Consider the following 11,175-nt stretch of genomic DNA (forward strand, 5'->3'; position numbering starts at 1 on the left):
AAGCTGGCAGACACACCAATACCATAATAATCCCCCATTCTGTAACCATGAGCTCCCACTCTTGGCATCAACCTATCAAACATGTCCCATGCAATTTGCCTTCCCAGCACAAACAAAAAGAGTGTCTGGGTATAGAAATTTCGCAAGATTTGTTACTTCAAACTTTTCTAATATCTAAAACCAAAATGTTACATATATCGTATCAAGTCTTGACCACAACAATACAGATACATAAGTGCAATCTAAGTCGCAATATCTTATAACACAGGGTGAAAGAATTATAAGAATCGAAAAGAGCTAGATTATAAATTAAGAAAAAGAACTAAGTATCCCACTTGCCATCAGAATAAGGAAAAAACTAAACGGCCAACGATAAACGATCATACCACATAACATACACCTCCATAGATTTTCAAAAGAAGAGAAAAAGAAGAAGAAGGGCAACATCACAACTTTAGCTCAATATTGTATAGGAACCACGATCTAGCACCAGGAAAAATCTAGTTCTTCCCAAAATTTTTGTCAATGTATACCTACTCATGCAACCAAACCCAGTCAATTCACCAAGTCCCACCATCAGTGAACCATCAAACATATCAAAATTAACATTAACGTAGAAAAGGAATGATGGAACTGGAAGTCACCAGAAGGCCCTATTTTTTCTTGTTATTGCTGTTATTCTTGTTGAGCAGCTCATCCGGGACGACTTTGAGCAGCTTTCTCTGCTTCGACTTGGTTATTTTCTTCAAGGTCTTGGGGTTGGTGATCTTCTGGAGCATCGTGCCCGTCCTCAGAGTGTTCTCCTGCTTCCTCTTCTCCCTCTCCTCTCTCCTCTTCCTCTTCTCCTCCTTGTTCCGCCGGATCTCCTCCTTGAGCTCTTCCTTTCGCTCCCGGAATGCCCGCTTCAGCTCCTTCTCTTTCGTCCGGATCTCGAGAGAGAGGCCGCGGCGGGAGGCGGCGATGGCGGACGCCCGTCGGGGGCGGGCCTGCTTCCACTTCCTGCCGGAGACCTTGCCGGCGATGACGCCATCGTAGGTGGGCCGGCCGAAGGCCGGCTTCTCCGGGTTCTCGAGGGACGGGAGGGCGGGCCTCTTGGACGGCGGAAGGATGCCATCCCCGCCGGCGGCGGCGGCGTGGGGGTCGACGTCCATGGATTCGGTGCCATCGGATTCGGATCTCTTGCGCTTGTTCTTCTGGCCGCCGAGGCCTTCGTCGAGGCACCGGAAATCGAGCATGCACGCCATGAGACAACCAAGATGAGGGCTGGGGGGAATACGAGAATCCAAGAGACGCAGGGGAGGCTTTTTATTGTTAGGGTTTCTGATCTGGAGCCCAGCCTGACGGCGGCAGGCGAACGAGAGCACTTGCGTTGGGCTAGTCTTGATATGGGCTTTCTCTTCCTGAGCCCATCCCACTAATGCTCGATTAATCGATGGCCTTTTAAAGGGCGGCCCCTGATGATCAGCGGAAGCGCATCGAAATAAATCAATCGCAGTATTTCTATCTATGTGCAGCACCTTGAGGCGATACAACTCTGCTGAATATAGATATAACACAAATCCACTCACAACTACGCATATCTATAAAATACAATCACAAGTTTTAAGTCCTCAAAGCACTTTTTTTTTAGGGGAAACTAATCACCGGTCCAGTGTTGGACCGGAGTACAACGAATAGTCCCTGTTGGCCGAAAAGGTAACTCCCGGTCCCGAGACTCAGGGAACCATAATTTCCGGTCCCTGGGAGGAGAAATGTCCAAGAAAATTTGCCTAATATGCCCCGATTCAGTATTTTGAAGGCGGAAAATGGAGACGTTTGGAGTTTCGATTCGGTCTGGCCAACGGAAGAGGAGATTCTGTTTGATGGCGGGAGGAACATTGTCGTTTGGAGTTCGGCACCGATTTCCTGTTTGCGTGGCCAACGGAAGGCGGGAGAGGAAGACCGTTGGAATTCCAGAGAAGACTTTGGAGCTCCACAAGCATTCTGCTCTGTTCTTTGAGGTTCCAACGAACTGTAGGGCGGCTTTTTGGTTTGATGTCCTCTGTTCTTTGGAGCTCCACAAGCATAGTTTTCTGTTCTGTCAGGTGCCAACGCACTGTATGCTTATCGGCCCAGCTAACGGAAGGATTTTTAGAGCAAGACCTTGGGGACCCGAATTGGAGGCCAACGGAAGGCTTTTTGGTTTGAAGGTATGAGGAATTAACTTAACTGTTTTCCATCTTGTTTCCTTTTGCCATAGCTTGTGGGGAATTAACTTAACTGTTTTCTTTGTTTATGAATGCCTTGTTCTGCTCCAGTGTGCCATCTTCTTCCGTTTTGCCTTAGGGTGTGGGGAATTAAGATCAGGTGTGCCTCTAACTTTGTTTTAACAGAGATATTTTGCTGATGTGCCTCTGATTCTGCACTCTTCGTCTGACTTTGTTATAACAGAGCTTAGCTCCAAGAATTGTCGCCAAATCATTTGTGCTGATCCCTCCTATTTTCATTATGATGGCTTCAAAGAACAGTAGTAGCCCGGTTTTGATGGCCATTTGTTGTTACGGTAGCGAAGCTGTTATTATTTCCATATGTGAGGACACAACTCTTGATCAAATATTCAAGGAAATAGTGGAAAGGTGGAGACATTTATCTTCTACAATGATAGAAATTAAGTTTTATATTCCAAACAAATCTAGAATGGTTGTTACCCTCATGAGCGATAAAGATGTTCATAACATGCATCAAATACATGTGAACTTAAATGCGGCAGTGATTGAGATGGTTGTTACTCATTCTCCAAGCTTGATCGAAGCTGCTGATGTGGTAATCAATACCAGATATTCCATATTTGAAATTTTATTTTGTTCATTTCGAGCTAGAAGAACATTAATAAGTGTGCTGAAATTATGTTTATCGTTTTGTATGGACAGTGGCTCATCCCATGGTGCTGAAATTAGTTGGAGATCCAAAAATATTTCAAAGAGTAGCTCAAGTAATTTTGTCCAAGTTGTTGAAGAGACGAGAGCTGCAATTGAAGAGGAAGGAAGTCAAAGAAATTCGTTGGATGCTTGGAAAAGTTGTATAGAGGGCGTTGGTCAGGAGTTCAGGAATGTCGAAACTCTTCGTGACAGCATTCGCAACTTTTGTATCGCAAATTGCAGAGATTTTGTGTTCATAAAGAACGATCGTGAGCGAGTTACTGTGGAATGTGCATATGAAGAATGTGAATGGCGTATCCATGCTTCTCGACTTGGTAATGGTGAAAAGTTTGCAATTAAAAAAATGAACGGTAACCATACATGTGGAGGAGGGATGCAAGTCCGGTTGCATCCAAAGGCTTCAAAACGTTGGGTTTCGAACATTGTTAAAGATAAACTTCAAGATATGCCATTATATAAGCCGACTGACATTGTAAAAGATATTCGTCGGGAATATGGTGTTCAATTGCCGTATCATCAAGCTTGGCATGGTAAGGAGCTGGCTATGAAGGAGATTTATGGTAATAGATCGCTATCTTATGACCGAATTCGGTGGTATTGCGACGCCATTGTTCAAACCAACCCCGGCAGCATTACAAAGTACGAAACATGTGAAGGTCGATTCAGACGTCTGTTCATTTGTTTTCATGCTTCACTATTGGGTTTCATAAAAGGATGTCGACCTCTAATTTTTATGGATGGGACATTTATAAAACATAAGGATGGGGGTGTATTGCTTGGCGCCACTGTCAAAGATGGCAATGATGATATGTTTCCTATAGCTTATGGTGTGGTAGATACAGAAACTGATGAGAACTGGAAATGGTTTTGCCAGATTTTCAAAGAAGCTATTCATAGTTGCAGTGCGTATCATGGTCAAAAGTTCACATTTATGACAGATAGACATCAGGAAATTAGTAAATCGGTGCCGAAGTACTTTCCTGGTTGCTACCACTCATATTGTATTCGTCATGTGAAAGAAAACTTCAAGAATCAGGTTTGCATCATAATATTGTAAATAATTTTAAGTAGAAAGTATCTAAGTAATATACCATCCGGAATGTCTGATATTTAATTGTGATCGCAGGTGCTTGTCCATTATCGTGCAGCTGACAGAAAGAGGCTGCTTGATTAACCTTGGCTGCTTGTCCTAATAAATAATGCAATCAGTTACAAGAACGTCGTACACAATTAACCTTGGCACACACTAAATTTATCCCCGAACACAGTTTTCTGCTTTTTGCACACAGTTAAGTTAAACATTCTGCTCTGTGCACACAATTTATTGTTTACTGCATACAGATATGTGTCATTTGCACACACTTATTATTGTAGCATGGCACAAACTCAATTAACCTGGAAACATACTTAATTAACCTTGGCACACACTAAATTTATCCCCGAACACAGTTTTCTGCTTTTTGCACACAGTTTATCGATTACTGCACACAGATATGTTCCATGTGCACACAGTTAAGTTAAGCATTCTGCTCTCTGCACATAATTTATTGTTTACTGCACACAGATATGTGTCATTTGCACACACTTATTATTGTAGCATGGCACAAACTCAATTAACCTGAAAACATACTTAATTAACCTTGGCACACACTAAATTTATCCCCGAACACAGTTTTCTGCTTTTTGCACATAGTTTATCGATTACTGCACACAGATATGTGCCATGTGCACACAGTTAAGTTAAGCATTCTGCTCTGTGCACACAATTTATTGTTTACTGCATACAGATATGTGTCATTTGCACACACTTATTATTGTAGCATGGCACAAACTCAATTAACCTGGAAACATACTTAATTAACCTTGGCACACACTAAATTTATCCCCGAACACAGTTTTCTGCTTTTTGCACACAGTTTATCGATTACTGCACACAGATATGTGCCATGTGCACACAGTTAAGTTAAGCATTCTGCTCTCTGCACACAATTTATTGTTTACTGCACACAGATATGTGCCATTTGCACACACTTATTATTGTGCATGGCACATACTCATTTAACCTGAAAACATATTTAATTAACCTTGGCACATACTAAATTTATCCCCGAACACAGTTTTCTGCTTTTTGCACACAGTTTATAGATTACTGCACACAGATATGTGCCATGTGTTCTGCTCTCTGCACACAATTTATTGTTTACTGCACACAGATATGTGCCATTTGCACACACTTATTATTGTGCATGGCACATACTCATTTAACCTGGAAACATACTTAATTAACCTTGGCACACACTAAATTTATCCCCGAACACAGTTTTCTGCTTTTTGCACACAGTTTATTGATTACTGCACACAGATATGTGCCATGTGCACACAGTTAAGTTAAGCATTCTGCTCTCTGCACACAATTTATTGTTTACTGCACACAGATATGTGCCATTTGCACACACTTATTATTGTGCATGGCACATACTCATTTAACCTGGAAACATACTTAATTAACCTTGGCACACACTAAATTTATCCCCGAACACAGTTTTCTGCTTTTTGCACACAGTTTATCAATTACTGCACACAGATATGTGCCATGTGCACACACTTATTATTGTGCATGGCACATACTCAATTAACCTGGAAACATACTTAATTAACCTTGGCACACAGTTTATCGATTACTGCACACAGATATGAGTATGTGCACACAGTTTATCGTTTACTGCACACTAATATTAGTCATGTGCACACAGTTAAGTTAAGTCCTTAATGATTGTGATCAAGCAAAACATGGATGATTGTCATATCGTTTACCTCCAAACAGAAGGGCCCAAAACATCTGACTGTCATGGCCTTTGGAACACACAAAGATGTTCTCCATTTTGCACACACTTACAATATGAATGACAGTTTCAATACAATCTGATTTTTGACCTGTACTTCCCATGGCACAAAATCATATGATAGCGGCACGGCATGGCACAGTTAACATATGTAACTAGACATTTTATAAATCACTTACAATATGAACGACAGTTTCAATACTATCTGATTTTTGACCTGTACTTCCCATGGCACAAAATCATATGATAGCGGCACGGCATGGCACAGTTAACATATGTAAGTAGACAAAACCCTAAATCATTACAACCAATTTAGAGCACGACAAGATAGACAATAATGCCAATCATCTCAATAATACAAATGTATTCATTAGAACTGTCTCATTGTTACATTACACAAAAAAAGAAAATGTATTCATCATAACTGTCTCATTGTTACATTACACAAAAAAAGAAAATGTAGGAGTAGGTTGCCTGCTCTAATCTCTCTTTCTACATATCTTCTCATACAAATTCCAGAAACTATCATTTGTACTGCAATGGTCATTCAACAAAATATTGCCTGCAACCCAGCTTCTATATAAAGAGGGATCCTTGAACTGTTCCAGCAATGGTCTCGAAGTGCCCCGTGTCAGTTCCTCCACATACATGAGCAAGTATACCCCACAGTCGAGAGTATCCGGCATTTGCTGTGGACACTCTCGAATTTCATGAATGATAGTTTCCGGGATATGGTATCCTACGCGGTCACTTAGCCAAAATCGCAGAAATGATGCCTACATGGATGTGAAGAATATATTATTTTTAATGTACCTGTGAGTCTTAAAAAAAATGTAACAAATCTTTAAACTGACACTCACAAATTTAATATTATAGTTTGCATCATTGAAGCTCCACATAGAATTGTAGCATTGAAAACACTGCTGCTTCAAGTCCAAAACAAGTAAATACCAATGCCATTCCATATTCATTGGAATGAATAGATATCTATAGTTTTGGAGATCGCAGAGTTCTATGTCCCCTAACCATTTTATAATACTAGGCTGCAAGGACTGTAAAATACTTTTTGTAACATCAGCAGTTACCTCACCAATGCACAATAGATATCGATTCACGGCAGCCTACAAAATTCATTGTCAGAATACACATAATTTGTAGGAGAGTCTTAAAAAATTTTGGGTGATTCAAAACCTGTATTTCACAGCGCAAGAATATAGATGGGTTATCAACAGACTGAGTCTTTTCTCGATGCCAAAGCTCCATGACACGAAAGTAAACGTTGACGACCTGCATTTATTAAAAGAACTCCATCAAATAGAACCGTTGAGAAGAGAAATACATGTGAGGTATGTCTTCAATTAACCTACATCACTGCGTAGTGGCCCATCATGTAGGAGCTGCTCTATAGCATCACCGTTGCATGATGGTTTCAAAGTATCTGCATCCTCCCAAATGGTGTGCCTACAAAATTCATTCCAATATTTAAGCTACTTACATAGTGATAAATGTGAAATTGCAAACTTAATTTAGGTAACTTACTCCATGTGATTTTCTTGAAGGAAGAAATCAATAGCTTCTTCATGGTACATAGGGAGCACACCTTCCCCCTTCCCGTAATACGTATGTTTCCTTGCCATTTTCAGTTTACTCTTTGGCGTCTCCACTCTTTCAACATCAATGAATTTAGTGGTTTCTTCTAAAAGCTAAGTGAAATGAAATGAGAATACAACAATTTTACTTAACAAAGAACATGATATGGATTTACCAAATTGCATATGTACGCAGAATATTTAAGGAACAGAACAAATTTGTATACCTCTATAGGGGGTGATGTTTCTTTGTCGAGTGGAATTGACTTGCGGAGCTCCATAAGTGCAGTAGTGATAGGCTCCAATAATTTACTCGACCGAGTGGGCAAATCCTCCTTTTTAATTGCTAGTGCCCTACTACCTTCACCTAGAGAGGCTATTTTTTGTTTCTTTTTTGCCCTTCTATAAGTATTTGGAAAGTGTGCTATGGCCTTTGCTTTCTCTGTTGCCTTTCGCTCACGTGCTCCAAACTTCACGCGCCGGCATAAGGAGGAAACATATTTCGTGGAGATAGGTCCAATTTCTTTCTCACCCTCAACATCAGTGGGCCAAATAACCTGATAACAATATGCATTTCATCTAATAAACAAGATAGTATAATGATAAAAAATTTTTTTATCAAAATCAAATAATTACATACCTCCACCTCATCTGCACTATCCTGAATCTCATCTTTCTCCACTACACCTTTGTCCTTAGCTTCAACTGCAGTATGCTCTTCACTCACCTAATAATGAGTTGTATTTAAGAAATAACAATCACCATGATCCCCACGACAACATAGTTAATAATTCATCAAACATTGCTTACCTCGGTAAAATCTGTATCATGCTTAACATTTTCGTCATCCACTAAGAGACCATTATCTCGAAGGACCTTCTCAATTCTGGACACCCTCTTATCAACCAAAAACAAATACCTCTCAGCCACTTTTAAGCGGGTATGTAAGCTTTCCAATGTAGGTCCTTCACTCTGGCTGGATGATGGAATCTAAAACAACACAATTATCCAATTAGGTCCTTCACTCTGTATCATGCTTAACATTTTCGTCATCCACTAAGAGACCATTATCTCGAAGGACCTTCTCAATTCTGGACACCCTCTTATCAACCAAAAACAAATACCTCTCAGCCACTTTTAAGCGGGTATGTAAGCTTTCCAATGTAGGTCCTTCACTCTGGCTGGATGATGGAATCTAAAACAACACAATTATCCAATTTAGAGTATGTCTTTAACTAAGTGCCACCAAATGAAATTAAATGTGTACCAAGTGGTTATAAGTTTGTGCCGCAAAATAAAAGGTGCGTGCCATATGGAAATAAATCTGTGCCAAGTACTTGTAAATGTGTACTACCTGACTTTTCTCTTTCGGAGCTTCTAATATTGGCCTTCCTCGCGAGAGAAAGTGCAACTCCTCCTCTCTAGGCTCTAGCTTCTCGATCACCTGTCGCAAGCAAAAACTTAAGTCTTGCATCATGTAAAAATAAATGTGATGTTACAAATTAATATTCAAACCTGAAATTTTTTTAAGTTCTTCATAACTTTGGCAATCACGTCCACCTTGCGAGGAAATTTGGCATTGCTCCAACGCAATAGACGTGGATACATAAACGGTGGCCGGTGGCTGCCTAAAATGATATTCGAATGCTCAACAGCCCATACCTGCCAAAAAACAATGTGAACATCAAATTTCAACACAATACATATATTAACAATGAAATTTAAAAAAATATAAAGATGCTTACCACCAAAGCCACCGTGCATCCATCCATATATCCACCACATCCATTCCCGCTGATGTTCCTTCTCCGGACACTCTCGGATATAGTAGGTAGCTGCTGCCGAATAAAAGCAAAAACGGCAAGACCCCAACTATATGAACCTAACCGCCCTAAATCATCAATATATGAACATAATGCCTTTGGAATATTGTAGTGTACAGTTGGAAACAGAATAGTGACAAAGAGGTATAAAACCCATAATTTGGTAAAATCCTGCTCTGATACCAGTTGTCAGGATCAAGCGCTACCATTACACCAAAACCGACCGGTGTTAGTGAAGGCGCAACTCTATTTCCTTAAACCCCACCAAAGGCAGCGCCAGGAGTCGACTCCGACCAAGGCCTCGCCCAACCCCGGACTCCGACCTGGCCTCGCCATGGGTTCAGGGACCCCTCAGGTATAACCCACCTACTAACCAGGCCATCGCCGTTGGCAGGCGACAGGACATGCTGACAGTGACCCTCCCTGTGCTGCTCAGGGACCCCGCAGGTATGGCCCGCACAGCGGCCGAGTATGTCCAACATTCCCCCCCCCCCAACGCGATGCCTGGGTTTCGAACTCGAGACCTCTGGCTCTGATACCAGTTGTCAGGATCAAGCGCTACCATTACACCAAAACCGACCGGTGTTAGTGAAGGAGCAACTCTATTTCCTTAAACCCCACCAAAGGCAGCGCCACGAGTCGACTCCGACCAAGGCCTCGCCCAACCCCGGACTCCGACCTGGCCTCGCCATGGGTTCAGGGACCCCTCAGGTATAACCCACCTACTAACCAAGCCATCGCCGTTGGCAGGCGGCAGGACATGCTGACAGTGACCCTCCCTGTGCTGCTCAGGGACCCCGCAGGTATGGCCCGCACAGCGGCCGAGTATGTCCAACAGATGCTTACCACCAAAGCCACCGTGCATCCATCCATATATCCACCAGATCCATTCCCGCTGATGTTCCTTCTCCGGACACTCTCGGATATAGTAGGTAGCTGCTGCCGAATAAAAGCAAAAACGGCAAGACCCCAACTATATGAACCTAACCGCCCTAAATCATCAATATATGAACATAATGCCTTTGGAATATTGTAGTGTACAGTTGGAAACAGAATAGTGACAAAGAGGTATAAAACCCATAATTTGGTAAAATCCTCTACATCTTGTCGTCCTCTCTTTCCAACTAGTATTTGTAATCTATTTTCTATTGCATCCCTACCGGCCTTTTTGTGGTCACCATCAAAAAAACGGGTGATAAGGTCAGAAGTAACCCTCCCCTCTCTATACAATTCTACTTCATCACCCGTGGCACTCAAACCAAGGATGAGTGCAAACTCACTCCCTAAAAAAGGCACTAAAACTTTACCAAACCAAAAACCTTCGTCGACATCATCCCAAAAAGAGAGCAAAGTGTCTAGGACAGGCCTACTCTGCTTGATATAGGGCAAACTTAGCATATGTCCAAAAGGAGTTGCGGTCACCCTATCATTCTGCTCCCGAGACATAGACTGCACAAGGGTGGCAATAAATTGGACATAGCGGCTGAAGTAGCACCTTCCATTGACCATATTATTCGGGCCAACAGAACATGTTTTGCCTCTACTCTGAATTGGAGCCATATCAAATGTCTGCATCAAAAATATTAATGAAACACGTTATCCATAAAACAAATCTTTCAAGAATGCATTGTCAAACAAATAATAAAGATCAAATTAAGAATCACTGCAGGGTAAAATTAAAGAAAACAGCAACCTTATATCAAACAAATCTTTCAAGAATGCATTGTCAAACAAATAATAAAGATCAAATTAAGAATCACTGCAGGGTAAAATTAAAGAAAACAGCAACCTTATATCATGTATTCGCAGGAAACTATACCAATATATCACCTACCAATAATCTTCCCTGGGCGAAATCAATACTCGATTCCATAGCATTCAAAAACGAAATCAAAATATTATTCCGAACAAAAAAAACGGAAAGCAAGAGAGATTACGGTTTACCTTCCACTATAGCCAGCATTATGGTTCTCAAAAAGTAAGAACAAATCTTCCCTAAGCC

At 41.3% G+C, this 11,175-nt stretch overlaps 2 protein-coding genes across 3 annotated transcripts; one reads left to right on the top strand and one right to left on the bottom strand.

Moving 5' to 3' along the window:
- The first annotated feature begins 1,805 nt into the window (after positions 1-1,805).
- On the top strand, positions 1,806-4,092 carry LOC149752907 (uncharacterized). The gene is made up of 3 exons (XM_089925660.1): positions 1,806-2,189; positions 2,431-3,954; positions 4,045-4,092. The coding sequence occupies exons 1-3, from the start codon at positions 1,806-1,808 to the stop codon at positions 4,090-4,092; spliced, it is 1,956 nt and encodes a 651-aa protein (XP_089781786.1).
- A 2,025-nt stretch (positions 4,093-6,117) lies between these two features.
- On the bottom strand, positions 6,118-9,024 carry LOC120105187 (uncharacterized). Of its 2 annotated transcripts, XM_089925457.1 has the most exons (8): positions 8,705-9,024; positions 8,161-8,545; positions 7,991-8,077; positions 7,578-7,907; positions 7,301-7,464; positions 7,129-7,222; positions 6,622-7,048; positions 6,118-6,537 (listed from the first exon to the last, which is right to left on the bottom strand). In XM_089925457.1, the coding sequence occupies exons 4-7, from the start codon at positions 7,629-7,631 to the stop codon at positions 6,848-6,850; spliced, it is 513 nt and encodes a 170-aa protein (XP_089781583.1). In that variant the 5' UTR covers positions 7,632-7,907; positions 7,991-8,077; positions 8,161-8,545; positions 8,705-9,024; the 3' UTR covers positions 6,118-6,537; positions 6,622-6,847. The 2 variants fall into 2 exon arrangements, with proteins under 2 accessions (XP_089781583.1, XP_089781584.1); XM_089925458.1 differs by lacking the exons at positions 7,991-8,077; positions 8,161-8,545; positions 8,705-9,024 and having other exon boundaries at positions 7,578-7,912.
- Between the last annotated feature and the right edge of the window lie 2,151 nt (positions 9,025-11,175).

This window comes from Phoenix dactylifera, chromosome 9, assembly GCF_051530095.1.
Source record: "Phoenix dactylifera cultivar Ajwa chromosome 9, Ajwa_hap1_PhDact_Kaust_v1.1, whole genome shotgun sequence".
NCBI lineage: Eukaryota > Viridiplantae > Streptophyta > Magnoliopsida > Arecales > Arecaceae > Phoenix > Phoenix dactylifera.

Coding starts and splice junctions, on each gene's coding strand:
- LOC149752907 (XM_089925660.1), top strand. CDS start 1,806: ATGGAGACGTTTGGAGTTTCGATTCGGTCTGGCCAACGGAAGAGGAGA. Junction 2,190..2,430: donor GAAGGCTTTTTGGTTTGAAG/GTATGAGGAATT, acceptor TTGTTATAACAG/AGCTTAGCTCCAAGAATTGT. Junction 3,955..4,044: donor AAGAAAACTTCAAGAATCAG/GTTTGCATCATA, acceptor TTGTGATCGCAG/GTGCTTGTCCATTATCGTGC.
- LOC120105187 (XM_089925457.1), bottom strand. CDS start 7,631: ATGGAGCTCCGCAAGTCAATTCCACTCGACAAAGAAACATCACCCCCT. Junction 7,465..7,577: donor AAACATCACCCCCTATAGAG/GTATACAAATTT, acceptor CATTTCACTTAG/CTTTTAGAAGAAACCACTAA. Junction 7,049..7,128: donor ATGGGCCACTACGCAGTGAT/GTAGGTTAATTG, acceptor TAATAAATGCAG/GTCGTCAACGTTTACTTTCG.